Source organism: Populus euphratica, unplaced genomic scaffold (genome assembly GCF_000495115.2).
Source record: "Populus euphratica unplaced genomic scaffold, PopEup_1.0 scaffold170.1, whole genome shotgun sequence".
NCBI lineage: Eukaryota > Viridiplantae > Streptophyta > Magnoliopsida > Malpighiales > Salicaceae > Populus > Populus euphratica.
The window spans coordinates 142,656-159,413 of record NW_011500051.1 but is presented as its reverse complement, the minus strand read 5'-3'; the positions used below and the strand labels follow the sequence as shown (position 1 = coordinate 159,413).

General features: G+C 32.7%; 1 protein-coding gene across 2 annotated transcripts; it reads right to left on the bottom strand.

Moving 5' to 3' along the window:
* Nucleotides 1–4,450: 4,450 nt before the first annotated feature.
* LOC105107678 (signal peptide peptidase-like 3) lies at nt 4,451–13,627 on the bottom strand. Of its 2 annotated transcripts, none has more exons than XM_011001693.1 (14): nt 13,333–13,627; nt 13,063–13,221; nt 12,755–12,866; nt 12,529–12,648; nt 11,937–12,094; nt 10,086–10,265; nt 9,115–9,149; nt 8,848–9,004; nt 8,175–8,228; nt 7,975–8,067; nt 6,144–6,286; nt 5,618–5,688; nt 4,857–4,940; nt 4,451–4,769 (listed from the first exon to the last, which is right to left on the bottom strand). In XM_011001693.1, exons 1-14 carry the CDS (start codon nt 13,474–13,476, stop codon nt 4,669–4,671), a joined length of 1,611 nt encoding a protein of 536 aa, XP_010999995.1. In that variant the 5' UTR covers nt 13,477–13,627; the 3' UTR covers nt 4,451–4,668. The 2 variants fall into 2 exon arrangements, with proteins under 2 accessions (XP_010999995.1, XP_010999996.1); XM_011001694.1 differs by having other exon boundaries at nt 10,086–10,269; nt 11,968–12,094.
* Nucleotides 13,628–16,758: the final 3,131 nt, after the last annotated feature.

Below are 16,758 nucleotides of genomic sequence, written 5' to 3'. Positions count from 1 at the left end.
TTTTTTATCATTTTTCCCACAAACGACGCCATGGATGATATCCTAAAGAATCCAAGTAATTTAAAAGCAAAAATTGTGTTTGAATAATCGGCTAATATCTTGGTTCTAGCAATTTGATCTACTTAGCTGAAATGGTTATTGATCGATGTCTAGTGATGTAACCATATTATTCGATAATTTCACCCATATTTACCTAATGTTTTGTCCATATTTTATATTTAAAATGCCTTGATATTCTTTATTTTATGTTTTGAAGGCACTTTTGGATGAAAAATGCAAAAAGGAGTAAATTGGAGATAATTGGCAGATTTGACGTTCAGTTGATGTTTTGTGCAAAGTGTGAGTTCTAGAGATCGAAATGAAGTGATTCCAGTGGCACTAAAAAGCTAACATCCATACCTTTCTGGAAATGTAATGCAAGAAAAATAAAAATAGGAAGATCATGGAAATCACATCCTTTAAAGTCAAATCTCGCATTCTGTCACTGTTGACCTTTGTCTATTCAAAATTCAATATCTGGAGTTATAGAAGTCCAATTTATTCAAACTCAATTTTTTTGGATTCCTGACTCAAATTTCTGTAAACTCTCCAAATTTCATCCAAAAACGATGTCATATGAGGGAGATATGATTTTTCAAAGATAACAACTGAATTCTGCCAGCAATCAGGTTTCGTGAAGAAATGAGTCCAAATTACGTTTCGAAGCTTCTAAACCGTCATCCAAGTTTTTATATCAGCAATTTAGCTTCTCTAAGTCAGAGTTTGAAGATTTCATGCAAGGCTATTTCTCTTTTTTAGGGAAAATAGTTATTGAAGTACTTAAATGTCAATTGTCAACTTAAGGGAGGACTACTTTGTAAATTAGAAACTAGGGTTTCTTAGCATATAAAAAGAAAGAGAGAGAGGAGAGAAGGGGGGCAGCAGCCAGAAATTAAGAAACACAAATTCTCTCCTCTACAAACCCAAAAAATCATGCTCTCTTCATTTTTTAAGAGTAGTTGTTCAATGGTTATGCAAGGCTAAGCTCTTTTCTTGGTTGCAAAGACACAACAAACCTTCGGATTTCAAGAACCGTGAGATTTATTCTTCCTTTTATTTTCAGTTTATATTATGAATAAGTATGGTTGTTTTCCTATGCATATTTTCTATGATTGTTGTTGATAATTGCTAGAGCGGAACTCTAAGTTATTATTGTGAATAATTTATTGCTAAGTTTGATATCAAAATCGGAGTTGTGATGTATGAACTTGTGAAGCAACTAAGCTTGATAATTGTGGCGAAACTACATTATTAAACTTAGGGAGAACACTCAAATATTTAGTTCTTAGGGCTGCCATTGAACTAAATCATTAATGCGGACATTGTGATTGTTTGTTGGTTAGGGTTAGTTATACGGCGGATCCATTAATTAGCCAACATTAAGAAAAGATAAAAATTCAAAATATAAATTGTAGTTTTGTTTCAAGGATCGGTTCCAATTTCCGTTAGTGGATGTGTGCTTGCAACCAAGGTTTATTTTCTTGATAAATTTCGATTTCAATTGATTTTGTTTGCTAGTTTAATTTCTTTCATAGTTTAGATCATCACAAATCAAAACCCCCCAATTGCATAACGTATAGCATAAAAATCTGAACTAAATCTTCCTTGTGGGATCGACCCCTTGCTTGCTCTATATTATCTTGTGTGTTGTGTTTTAAGCTAGGGTAATTAATTTGTGCGACCACGACATCGCAACATCTAGTGCCTAAGAAGCCAAGATAATCTATAGCTAGTACCTATAAAAATCTTATTTTGATAGATTTGGGTACACTCTAATAAGTAAGTATATTTTTTAGATAATAGACAATGATATCTTATAGATAGACTCTGAAAATAAACATATAGTTGAAAATTGAGATTATGAACCTACTTTTATTAAAGGATTCATGAGGTTTTTATAGCCCATGATTCTTATCCTAATAATATTATCGAGGGAAAATATCCTTGACACATTCATTAAAGATAGACAAATATCCCTCATAAATTATTAATTAAAAAAAATATCTCTTATATATTATTAATGAGGGATAAATATAGGTTTTTTTAAAGATTTTTATACACCCAAGATTATAGAGAGATAAGGATCCCTGACCTCAGTATTTTATGATAAAAATTATGAGAAAAAACAAGTACATTATTGTGATTTGATATAAAATCTAAAATATTTATTATTTCTATATAAATTTAAGCTAGATAAATGTTGAGTTAGCTTATGGATAAGCTTAATGATGCTAAGCCTAGAAACTTTATTGGCCTCGATGTACTTAATATTTTCCTGGTTGATTACTTACCAAGTGTGTGTGAACTTGGTAAATAGTTGATCCCAGTAATATTAAATTATCACGTTTTTGTAAACATAGATTTTAAGCTAAACAACAACAATAAAACACGCTTGTCCAAAGGTAACGCTGAACTCGAGACCTCACCTTTTTCCAAAGAGGAGCACTTCGAGAAGAACTGTTTTTTAAGCTCTACTTGAAAAAGAGATGCAAGCATGCATGGTTAATTAATTTGTTTAAATAATACCCTTTAACTACCATCCTAAATCACGGCATTACTATGGGTTAGAGTGGGGCCCAAGGATATACAAGCTCCCATGTTCAGACAGAAAGACAGATCCAACAAACATTTGTCCACCGCAAGTTCACAATCCGTGATGCCACAGTTCAATTCAGCGTATTGATTGATGGATTAGGGAAACCTGCCAAGTTCAACTCACGGGCTACCCTTATTTCCTATCCCTATCCTTCTTCTTTTCCTATATATAATCGAACCAAAACCGCCCCAAGAAGCAACAAAAGAATATAAACAAGAAGATCAACTGTCTCTCTGCCTGGTTTGTATTCCAAGAAATGGAGAAAGTCCAAAAGCTCTCTTGTGTGGCTCTATTGCTTGCAGTACTAGCCATAGCAAGCAATATTGCGAATGCCCAGAGTACCATATGCAAAATGCCTGTTGCTGGCCTAATGGCATGCAAGCCTGCTGTAACTCCTCATAACCCTACTGCACCCTCGGCAGACTGCTGCTCGGCACTTTCGCATGCTGACATAAACTGCCTTTGCTCCTACAAAAATTCCAACCTGCTCCCTTCCCTTGGAATCGACCCAAAACTTGCAATGCAGCTCCCTGGCAAGTGCAAGCTTCCTCACCACTGCTGATTGCTAGACTACCGATCGTAATCGATCCAAGGGTTTTCCTCTACATATATATATCATGTGATAAGCGTCTGCCAAAGAAAGATCATATATCAAGGAAGAGTATAATAAATCAGCTAACCTTCTAGGCTCCTCTTGATCAGCGCTTTAGAAGTTGGCTAAGTTCCAGCTAATTATCCTCCTGATTGTGATTTGATGTAATTCCTTGTTGCGAGTTCTTGTTTGTTAGTTGATGAGTGTGTATTAAGCTTAAGTTAATCCAATGTTATCGTGAAAATTTGTGTCAGTACCGTGCTTGCTAAGTTCCAGCTAATTATCCTCCTGATTGTGATTTGATGTAATTCCTTGTTGCGAGTTCTTGTTTGTTAGTTGATGAGTGTGTATTAAGCTTAAGTTAATCCAATGTTATCGTGAAAATTTGTGTCAGTACCGTGCTTGCTAAGTTCCAGCTAATTATCCTCCTGATTGTGATTTGATGTAATTCCTTGTTGCGAGTTCTTGTTTGTTAGTTGATGAGTGTGTATTAAGCTTAAGTTAATCCAATGTTATCGTGAAAATTTGTGTCAGCACCGTGCTTGCTATCCACTGCTTCGTGCTTAATATCCATGGAGTCCCACTGCTTTGCCGTGCTTGGTCCCTGTCATCTGCAAGGTGTAACAAGGGATCTATTATTGGCAGGAAAAAAAAAATAGTTGCGAGTATATATATATATGTGCATGGTTATTGTGAAATCAATATTGGTAAACAATCCCCTACGACTTAGATTGAACATACACAAGGACAATGATTGAAACTAATTTATGGCAGAAAATTCAAGTGCTCCAGGACCCAGGAAAATATGGATCAAGCTTTTTCGTGCTCGGAGTAAAAGATTTGCTTCAACTTAAATTGTTATTGCTTTCTTCTTTTCTGGTTATTTTTTGGCGATTCTAGGTTTTCTATATCCTGCAAAAAGCAAGGAGCCACAGCAATTGATCACGTTCAAGAATTGCAATATTATTTTCATATGAAAATTCCTAGGCTCCCGTAACTATTCTCTTGGCATATGAATATTCCTAGGCTCCCGTAACTATTCTCTTGGTGTAGGGAAAGCTGTCCTGATGTCTGAATTGATTACATGGATCATATCACATCAAATGACAGTTCAGTTTTACATGTTTCAGCGGTTCAACCTGTTTTTTTTTTTAAAAAAAAATGATGTTAGATATTTTTTAATTATTTTAATGTGTTAATATAAAGAGAGAGAGAGAGAGAGATTGACTCTTTGTAAACAAAATTAATTACGATTTTATTTATCATAAATGTTACAATATATCAAGACTGGCAACAAAAGTAGAAGTACATACACGTGAATTAATTACAATGCAATATTTCAAGAAGAAATGCAGTTAGACGTTCAGCCCGCTTGTATAGCTTTAGGTGTTCTACGAGTAATTTCCCTTGCAGCTTATGAAGAAATAAGTGGTCTGCAGCTTCATGCATCGCCAGAAGAAACCCTTGATGAAGCTTCTTCAGAACTATAATTCCAGAGGTTTTTCAGCTCTCCTCGCACTAAAGCCAATAGGACACAAGTTCCTGATAACAAAGTGAATAGAAGTAGAGTTTTGTGACGAGCAAATCAGAATAAATATGTCCAGAATGAAAATGCAATCACCCAATTACCTAGAGTACAAGGAACAAGATAGAGGAGTGCAGGTTGACCATGCCCATTCATTAGATATAAGCCCAGGTACGTCAGGAAAAGACCTGAAACAGGAAAATCAGTGTCACAAAGGAGACAGATACCATAACACCAAGGTCCTTCCTCCATCCCCACCCCCCACTCTACACTTGACGAGTAAGAGAAAGGTACACAAACTGAGAACCAAAGAAACTTAAACTCTGTTAAATTCTATACAAATAACAGATTAATTACAGTATATTGTTTACAGGCACGTGGATTTCGGTGGTCAATTTTCCACAGCTAATGATTGATGGTTGAAAGAATTTCCACAATCAGTTGGAAAGAAAACACTACACATGTCAGTACTTATTATCAAAAACTTCAGGTGCTTGGAATTGTTGCAAAGACCTGATTTGGACAAGGGACTGGAATCTGAATTTGTACCACTCAGAAGTAACAAAATATTGCAGCAAAATATGGTAACATGTGGTGAATTTTGACTATCTATTTGGTAATTTTAAAACATTTACACCAAGGTGCCAACTAGCTTGGCTAATAAATCACTTGGTGCCATCCTAAAAAATCTAGGATTGAAACCTAATTTGCACTCGGGATAAGAAAAATATTTAGGGGAAAGAGGGAAAGTTTACCCTGCTGTGTAGCGTACTCCTTAACCAAAATAACAAAGCATAGAAAAGAAATTCACTGACATAATTGCAACTGAATTAAGATACAGAAAAGATTCTGCAAGAATGCTCACCGACTCCATAGCCAACTGTCAACCAAATAAAATATCCATTTGCTATACCCTTCTTGTTTGTTTTGTCATATCTGAGACCAGCAACAGAAAAAAATATGCCACGTATGTCAGAGAAACAGTCCCACATCTAATAAATACAAGAAAACATAGCAATATAGAATATTGAGAACGGGCCACCCACAAGAAGGAAAAATAAGAAATTGCCATAGAGGAAGTATATAGCAAAAATATTAGTACTCTATACACAAAAGGTTCTCTTTTGCGACCTCTGCATGACACAAGATCCAGAAGACACTGAATGACAACCATAGAAGGCTTTATAGAAAATTTTGAAAGATATTAGAAGAATTAGATAAAATTTAACGCAATACATATGGAAAATGAAAAAATGAATTCCAATAAAAGTCAAATAAATTTATCACATCATTTTTCGAGAGGATAGCACACCTTTCACTACTGTAAATTTCTCCGCAATCACTATATGCTAATGCACAATTTATAATCTAATGTGAAGTTAGCACGCTACCTGAAAGTAAATGATACAAGCAAGCCAGGAAAAAGAATGTCTCCAAATCCAATCATGTCATAACCACCCCAAGGGTCAGCAAATCGAGGGATTCTTAAAAGCATCGGAATAGTTTCCCCACCACTGTTGTCACCTCGAGCAACCTAAAGAAAGAGAAGGTAACTCAATACAAAAATTCATCCAGTTATAAATTCTAACAAACCCTCCCATTTATGTGCCATCACAAGATCTCCAAACAATTTTACTGTTGAAGATGTATTCATATCAATGGAAAATTTATTAAGCAAAGAATCAAAGAGCAAATGGCACAAAACAGAAATATCATGAGTAACATTCTTACAGAATCAGAAGGGCTTCTTTGATATGTCTTTGTGTATCAAAGATGTTGTACTGACTAGCGGAGTGCTGTAATCATGGTCTTCATTTTTCACTCTTTAACTTGTCTATAGTAAGTCACATTAGATGTTGTACAGACATGTAGGACCATGGCCCATTCGCATGTAATGGACTAAAAAGCAGCAGTATGAGATTCAAAAACCTATTGATCAATGACAACAGCTGAGAAGGAACAGGGAAACAACAGTCTCTCTTTCACTTTCCTAAGCATTTAAGGCAAAGGCAACTCCAAGAAAGAGGAAGTGATGGTAGAAGAACGGGTGTAAAGGCGTATGAATTTGAAGGAAAATAAAAAAGGAAGAGATGCAGCAAATTTCTACTATTGAGTTCTAAGAAAAGATGAGACTGCTAAAAAAAAAAGCCAAATTTAGGGGTGACAAAAGAAAATAGAAAAAATCTTGTGCTTTCCAAGGGCAGATCCCTCCATAGCAACCATTAGCTTTTGGCTAAATAAAGTTAACTCATTCCCAAGATGTTAATCCACACAAAAAAAAAAAAAAATACCCATCTGCAGAAAATACTTTGAAAGAAACTATACATCATCCTAATATAAACTCATTCATGATTTTGCGTCTCCCCAAAGTACAACTCAACTCAATTCAACTAAGAACTCAATCCATTTAGTCATGTTTAAGGCCAAATATTTGGCAAGCTAATCCAACATCTAATCAATTACCACCACTTCCAGTGAGAACATTTTAGGTCTACCTCTATCATTCTCTTACATACATTCAACTCAATCCAATCTCGCTTCCATCCTATATTGTAAAATGACCAAAGTATCTCAACATTCCTTCACCAACTCTTCCTTGACAAAATTGAGCACGACCTCCGACTTTTATCAAATGGATTCATTTCTTATCTAGTCCTTTCTTGAATCATTTAATATTTTCATCTGAGTAACACCAATTACATAAATATGTTGCTTCACCACGTCTAACAGTCACTGCCATTAAGCATTGCTGGCATAAACACAGTCATTTACAATTCATCAGCCTGAACTTTTCTGTATGATGCAACTTAAGTGCAGTAACAGTGCATTAAATAATCTCCCATTAAATGACACCACAAATATCATTTTATCCATATGTACTTCCTTTTATGTATAATGCAACTTAAGTGCAGTAACAGTCCATTAAATGATCATCCTTACACATTGCAACTCTACATCAACTAATCTTACAAAATTCACAATTGCTGAGCTTTAAACTCTCCATCTTCTTTATACTGGATCAACAAACAGAGACTTCCCTACATTTGGTCTCTATGCTTTCATTTACATGCATCTATTAAAAACATAATTTTAAGTACTATAAGCACAACTATCAGTCTTTTTCTATGTCATAAACTTTCCATGTTCAATCTAAAAGCAATGCAGCATGTGTATGAACAACACAATGGTAAGGAATGTTGAGTATACAGCAATAATACTTACCGCAATCATAACACTCTGATGGAATATTATTGGTGACAGAAAGACCCAAAAGATGTCATAAACAAATGCACAACAAAGAAGTACTGTAGCAACCTGAGTCAGCATAGAAATATCAGATAAGAAAGAAAAAGAAAAAAAAGTCAAGCAAATGCCATGAATGAACAACACCATGAATGCTGACAAAATAAGAGCGAAGGTACCTTAATATTAGGTAATCGAGCCACCTGCAAGACAGTTATCATCAAGCAAATGCCCTGACAACAAAAGAAGTCATTATTTATTGTAGAGCAGGAGAGTAGAAATGATTTAGACAATGTACAAACAAAATCAGCAGGTCATATATATAATATATTGCATCAAACCACTAGTTCCTAAGCATTAAGAGAATATGTCCTTGTTCTTTTATTTGAAAATGAACACATGCTGGTAGCAAGAAAACTAAAAAGCCAAAAGCCACAAAATAGGGAGGCTTCCAGATTTATGGGCCTGAGACCATCCGTTTAAAAGTGATCCCAAAATGGAAACCACAACAGATTCTAAATCAAACCTCATGAAGATGATGAGTAAGATCTCAACTCCACGTCATTTTGGCTACATGATCAAGAAATCAATATTTAAAACCATCACAGCATAAGAACAGTCCTGAACAAAAACTTGCACACATGCTTTATGCAATGAAACTTAATTGCATCAAATAAATAATCCAGAGGATAGACCAGACACATTAACCAGATATGCACTTATATCTTGCATGAGATGACCTGATAGTCTTTCTAGGACCTGGTCAAACTTAACAACTAAGTTATTTCCACACAATATAACAATTGATCAATAAATTAACCTTGTTTCCAAGTATTGATAAATGAAACTTACAAGAATATCCTGCCCAGCCCATGAATACGATGCCTGCCGATTTGTAGCCCAGAAAATAGCAAATGCCACACAGCAGAATAATACAGTTAGTGATAAAAGAGAAGTTTCTCCAAGAAGAGGTAAATTTAGCTTCTTCCGTCCACAGTTTTTGCATATTCTGCTCCACATATAAGAAAAGTGAGTAGCATGAATGTAGTGTATAACATAAAATCCAAAAGCTCACCGGTTCACAAATTAAGAAACGCAAGAAATCAAGTACCAGCATACCTTAAAATAACTGTTGTTATGCAATTGTGCATCCCCTGAGGAAAGAAAATACTTCAATAAGCATGATGCAGAATTAGTTGCTGCCCATTAAAAATGTTTTTAAAAGTAAATGAAAACAAATGTGTATAAATTAATTTGTATACAAAAGAAGGAGATTTTATTAGAGGAAAGAAAACTAATACTCAAAAGGAGAATACAACATCCTATCAAATAACAAAATGAAACAGCTAGTTTAGAATAACAAAGCACTTCGATCCCTTTGCATATCTGCTAAAGGCGTGCCACCTAGAGTACCTGCTAAATATTAGCAAAATAAATAGTTTTCAGTGAGTTTACATGCAGTTATTTTCAAAGATTATTTAGAGATAGATGAAGGTAGTTGGGAAGATGAGAGGACAAAATAAAGAAGAAAGAAGAAGAAAGAAATATTTTGAAATGAAGTGACAGTTCATTACATCTATCACTGGTTTATATCTCATATATATATACGAAAAGAGTATCAAATTACTTTACTACCCTTGACTCCACACTATAAATAATAAACACGCCTAACAACAGATGCACTTAATGATTCAGACAAACTATGGCTAAGAACTTTCATCAGTGTCCATTGCATTCTAACATGCAATGGCCATGTGTCAGCTGAGTGTCTAAAATCCCAAAAGAGAAAAGATATGTATTTTTCAACAAAAAGGAAACATTATAAATGCGGCAAGAAAATGGAAAAAGCAATTGTACTTCTTCAAACCATGGGCGGAGAAGTGGAAGTATGACATGCAGGAATTAAACTGACCAGGCGCAGCTTCAGATTCACATCTTTATGTCTGTTATTCTTTTAAAAATGGTACCATTCCCAAACAATAAGCTCAAAATTACAGTTTCGTCAAATTTTCAGTCGGAGTTCATCAAATATAACAAGCACTTGTTTCAATCCTTTAATATTAGCAATTCGCCAATAAGGAAATTTGTACCTCAATACCACCAATGCAGAAAAGTACGATCAGCAGCCAGACAAACCAGCTTGACATGAAGAAGTAAAGTAGCAACAAAAATGCAGATGCTGTTATCACAAAAACTACTGCACTCTTCACATCAATATCAAGGAAATCTTTCTCAGCGTTGTCTTTGAATGCTGAGACATTGGAAGTTTCCTGGCCAATGAAAGGGGGGAATATTCAAATACTTCTCAACTAAGCATAATTAAGCAATAACAGAAGAATTTAAAAAAGAACATGAAAAGGAATATACATGCATACATAGACACATATACACACACGCGCATGTGTGCATGCATGTCAAGGAGATCAAGCACATAAATAAAGGCAAGTAAATGTCCATGTAGATTTTGCTTCAGGTGATGAAAATACCCATGTCTCATTCTCATTCCAATACGCCTTTCTTTCAGTGGCATTCTACCCATAGGTGAATTTATAAGTATCTAAGGTGTTCAGGGATATTTTGCGAAGCATAAAGTGGTACCAATGCTTTCAATTTCAATGGCTTAAAACACATTTAAGAAAATCTAAGGGGTACCTGCTTCTTTAATCCTTTAACATTTTCTTAACTCTATTTGATCCTTTCAACTTCAATTTATCCTAATTAATTATCTAAACTACATAAAAAATTATAATCAAATATATTGTTCCACAATACCCCCTCAGCATCTATAACAATTGACATGTCACTGGTTAAAGAATATTTGTTCAATATTGTACTTGATTAGGAATTTTTAAATAATTCCAATACTGAAAAAAAGAAGAATTAAAGTTGGAAGACTCAAATGAAAAGTGCAAGAAGAAAAAGGGACTGAAATGTGATAATTTCATTTCCCAATCTCTTGACTGGCAACAAAGCCAGACCAGAACTGTTTGGGAAACCATTTGCAGCGAAAGCCAGTTTACAGTGTGCGTAGGGTGCAAAAAAATGAGTTAGGCTAGGAAAGAAGAACATAGCTTACACCAGCAAAAGATTCAGTTCACCAAATGGGGGTATGAAATTTGGTTCTGCAGAAAAATAAGAATCAATACAATAATTCTGGCTGGAAGTGTTTCTCTTTGTAGAAGTGAAACAAACTATATGTGATTGGTTCTACAATAGGATGTTCTGTAGAGTGATTCCCATTTCATCCAGTTATATTCAATTCAACAATGGAACAACTGAGACTTCTATTTGTAGAAGCATCTCATATCTTTCTTGTTTAGGATTCACCAAATCAAAGTATTTTCATCAAAAGTGTTGCCAAACAATGATCTTTTAATGGAAGCATGTCCAACAAATCCCAATTACTTGTTCCAATGAATGATCCATACACATTCTAAAGTTAAATTCAATAAGTAAACACTGTGTTACTGTTCACTATCAAAATGTCCCATAAAAATAAGAAAAACCAAATTAATATGTATCAAGTAGCTTGACAGAAAAATATATCAAAAAACTAGAAAGGTGAAGAATGATGGATAATATAGACTTCTAAAATATAAAAGCAGATCCCCAATATGTTATTCACAACACACATATTCTTACTGCGTGATGGAAGAATTTAAAATGAATTGATCTGTTTAGTCTGCAAAGAGAACATCTCTACAAGAGAATTTATGGACTCCAAAATGTCTATCACGACCATTTATTCTCACCTGACAAACAGGGGCTTTCCAGGTCGCACTAGTTACAGGACATTTATTTGCTTTAAGCTATTTTTGTAATAATGGCAATCCAGCTAAAAACCCATCCCATAGACAGGGAAAAGAAGAGCAAAGAAAGGGAATAAAGATGCCAACAACTTGAGTGTAGACTTGAAGACACAAATAAGAGTGCATGTTAACCTTTGGTGTCAATTCATTATAACGCTCCTCAGCCTCCTTAGATGCAGCTATCTCAGACCAAAGTGAAGCACAGACAACTGTTCCAACAGCCATCATCCATAAGAATATCACTGACAAATCCATTGGAGGACGAACGGGTGCATAGAACAGAAGCTCCACTGTATTATGAAAATCCATATAAGAATTAGGAGTGGTATACGTGCTGTGTTTGTGTTGAGTGAGGGTTTGGGTGGGGGCAGAAGGCAGAAAGAGAGACTGCATGTAGTTTTTCAAATTTTGAAGGGCAAAGAACAGCTAAAACTAATGTGCTTTCATGCTTAATTCAATTTATTAACTATGCCTCTGTACAATCATTGACATTATATACAGCAAAAATAAACATTATAACAGTTCTAGTGCAAAGCCTAAACATGACCGTATTTCCATTTTTTCTACCTAACTAGTGATCTTCACCCATCACCTCACTTTCCTATCTAACTCATGCCTACATGCAGCACAAATCATCCTGGCTTCTTTTGAAGGTCTCATAGTGTAAGACATTGCTAGATAAGCATACATAATCATGACAAAAATTTAAGAACTCAATGGTCACCTTTCTGTCCATCCACAATAGATCTGTTTAGAGATTCACCCCCTGACTTTGGAATCAGTACAACAGGGATTGACACATCTTGGGCAGAACTATCCTTTTCACAACCCATCTCGGCAAGCTCTAAAAGAATAAATTCAAACAGAAAGAAACATAAGTTACAATCAATTCAAAAGGCAGGATAAATGACCAACTCCCCCACATTACAACAATCTAAATAAACTACAACCTTCTTTGTCATTTATCACCAACAGAGCTGCTGCACCTCCGGACTGAGCAATTTTAGCCTTTGTTGTGAAGTCACAGTCACCGCGCACAGCCATGGCAACAGAGCCAGATAGCTGCAGAACAGGAAAATAGCCATACCATCCTTTATAATTCCGAAAATTTTATGGATGAAGACCAGTAGAATTGTGACAATACACCACTCCCTCCCTCAAAATTTCATTATTCAAAACCTTATGACAACACCAACTACATTTTCTATTCCCGGTTGAAAGCACTCAGATAAGCAAAAGAACAGCGGAAAAACCTTACCTTCGAAGAAGAAGGCGAACAGCTATTTAACGGATTAGAGAAAACAGCCGTTAATCTAACACCATTTCTCTCCTCTTTTGGAAGAAGAGCTCCAAATCTTGCAGTTATCCCGGTCAAAGTCTCACCTCCGGCACCATTAACCCAGTTCTTAACCTTGACCTACAACATTTTAAGTCAAAAAACAAGTTCCATAACCAAAATTGTCATTTGCATTTATCAAATTTGAGACCGAATTCGGAAAATGTGAGGAAATCAATAATGCAAGCGAACCAAATTGTAAGGATGGTCGCAGCCAGGGAATTTGGGGGAATCGCCGTCGTGAGAAGCTTCCTCAGCGAACGAGAGACCGGTCAGAAAGAAAATGCAAAAGAAGATTGTGTGAAGAGAGCGACTTCTTCTTGAAGGAAACGCCATCGATGGCTATGAAAATTGAAAATGGAAACCCAGATTTGAAATGCAGAAAGATATTGAATCGTTTTCTCTCTTTTCTTGCTTATGTTGAAGGAGGAGGAAAAGGAAAGGGGAGAGCGAGAAGTCCGTGAAGGAAAATTAACGTATTGATATGACGAGAGATTGTTACGTGTTAACATTACATCAGACTAAACGCATCCCACTTTGCGTGCACAACGCAAAAGACAAAGGCGGGTGATTTTGTTATTTTTACTGTACCACTAAACTTTTTTAAAAGTTCCTGATGAAACCCTAATTTAGAGTATATTTATTTTTGTTTTTTTATAAAAATTTAAATATTTTTTATTTTTTATTTTAAATTATTTTTTGAATTTTTATATTTTTTTAATACAATGATATTAAAAATAAATTTTTAAAAATAAAAAAATATTATTTTCATATTTTTTAAAAAAAAAACATTTTAAAAATCAAATTTTATCACATTATCAAATATATTCTTAATCCTACTTAAAAGGATGTTTGGGAACACTTGTTTTTTAAAATATTTTTTATTTAAAAAATATTAAAAAAATATTTTTAACATTAACGTATTAAAATAATAAAAAATATAAAAAAATTAATTTAATATAAAATAAATAAAAATTTTAAAAAATATACAGCCAACTGCATTTCCAAACAAATTTTTAAAAGGTTGCTTAGTGTTGCAATTTGTAACTGCCTGTATTCTGGTGCTTTTAAAACTGTATTTGACATGAAAAAATGTTAAATTAATATTTTTTAATGATTTTAATATGTTGATGTTAAATAAAAAATTATTTTTATATATTTAAAAAAAAATTACAACACAATACTAAACTCATACTAAATCTTAAAAATATAAGTTTTATCCTGAAATATTGCTTGCTTTTTTCAATAGGGTCCTTTTATCAACAAAAATTTAATGATCCCATATGCGTATTTTGTGCAACGGAAGTGTAGTTTCAAAGAAAAATTTATACAAAAGGTATGAGCATTATTGAAAATAATTTATTGAGAATTATGTAAAATGTTTGGGACTTAGTTGATAAGATTTAAAGGAGTATATATGTAGATTAAGACTAAATTGTTGCATTTTTTTCATCAATTTAGTCTTAATCAAAACTTACTTTTTTATTGATGTATTTTTTTATCAATGAAAATATGTTTTTTCAATAAAAATATGGTTTTTTAAATAAAAATTTATCATAATTTGAAAATTAATTTTCAATGAAAATATGTTTTTTCAATAAAAATATGGTTTTTTAAATAAAAATTTATCATAGTTTGAAAATTAATTTTCGATCAAAAAAAGACATTTCTTTATAATTCTTATTCTACCATATAATAGAAAAATAACAAAATAATTAATTTGAAAAAAACTATATAAAAGTTTTACAATAAAAAATAACAAAACATTTACTTTATTCTCATTGAATATCCATAGGCAGTTTTTTTTTTTAATTCTTTGTGTTAGGTTCATGTGTAATTATTTATAAGAATAAATCTTAAAAAAATTTAATTTCATTTAAAAATTATAGCATGACCAAAATATTTCACTCTTTTCTTTGTCTTTGTGACTTTTTTTCTTATCTATTAATATTCAATAATTAAAATGTAAAAAAATAAGATATTATAAATAAAATATAAATAGCTAAAACTATAAAAAGCAGGTATAAAAAAATAACAAACAAAAAAACAATAAGTCCAAAAAATACTTTTGCTGAAAGATAGGAATATAACTTGTCTGAATATCTCATGTATTCGTATACGATGATTGTTGTTTTTTAAATTAATTTTTTTTTTGGTGATATATTTTTCTCTCTATAATGTGGAATTTTTCTATTTTTGTTGTTGCAAGACAATCGCTTCCTAACCCATTGGTTTTATTTGTCGTTAAATGGAGGAGCTAAAGAACACTATACCTTTATGTTACAAGATAGCAATTCTAACTTGAAATTAAAATTTCAAGAATATAGTTAAACAAAACTTATGTTAGTGAAATTTAGATAGTTAATTAAGCTTTAACATATCTAGCATGTCACATGGTAGGTTGGTGCCCGTTACATCGTGGGTCAAATTTTTTATTTAAAATATAAAAAAGATAACAAATACATTGCTAACATGTTTTCCAATTAAAATAAAATTATTTTAATCATGAAATGAAAATTTGATACATAATAAATGATAATTTTTTAAAATATTAAGATGGTAATATATTAAATAAAAAAATTTCTAAATATTAAAATGACGATATACTGAATTGATTCGATCAATCCTGATTAAGTTGTGATATTCACAATCCAAGTCATAAGATCATGAAACACATAGAAAAACAAATATAAAAAAAATCATAAAATTTAATTCTCAAAAAATCAAAAATAACACAATCCAAGTCATAAGATCATGAAACACATAGAAAAACAAATATAAAAAAATCATAAAATTCAATTCTCAAAAAATCAAAATTAAAAAATAAAATTTTAAAAAATAAGAAAGCAACTTGAATCAACCTAAGTAAATTGATCAAACTAGCATCACAAGTTATGAGAACATGATAAATCAATGGGAAGCAAATTGAAAAACAATCTATACAACCAAACTCCAAACTCTTAACTAGCTCAGTATAGTTGAAGAATTAAATTTAAAAAAAAAAACATCAAATTTTTTTTAAAAAAAAAGATCAAAAACTCAAGTTAACTCATGTTATCCCGTCAATCGTGTGATATGGGTTATCAAAAGAGGATAACCCCATAGAAAGCAAGTTGAAAATTATTACAAAGTCCAAATCCCAACTAATCCGATGTCGGAGAATAAAATTACAAAAAAAGAAATTGGTTTAAAAAAGTAATGAAAAAAGTTTTGAATCAACTAGGATTACCTTAATGAACTCGTGACAAAGATCATAAGAATAAGATAACCTCAAAGAAAAAAATTGAAAAAAAAAATATGAAGATCAATTACTAACCAAATTAATTCTAGATGATGAAATTCAAAAAAAATATTTAAAAAGCTGACAAAAAAAGGATTCAAGACAACTCAAGCTATCTCGTTAAACCTATAACATGAGTTATAAGACCGAGACAACTCAATAAAAAGATAAAAAAAAATATAAATATCAATCAACTCAATATCAAAGGATAAAAATAATAATAAAATCTAGAAAAAAAGGCAAAAAAAAGCTCAAATGAACCCTAACAAACCTTTCAAACCTATAACCTAGATCATAAAAAGAAAAATAAAAAACACAAAATTAAGTTTCCAACCAGT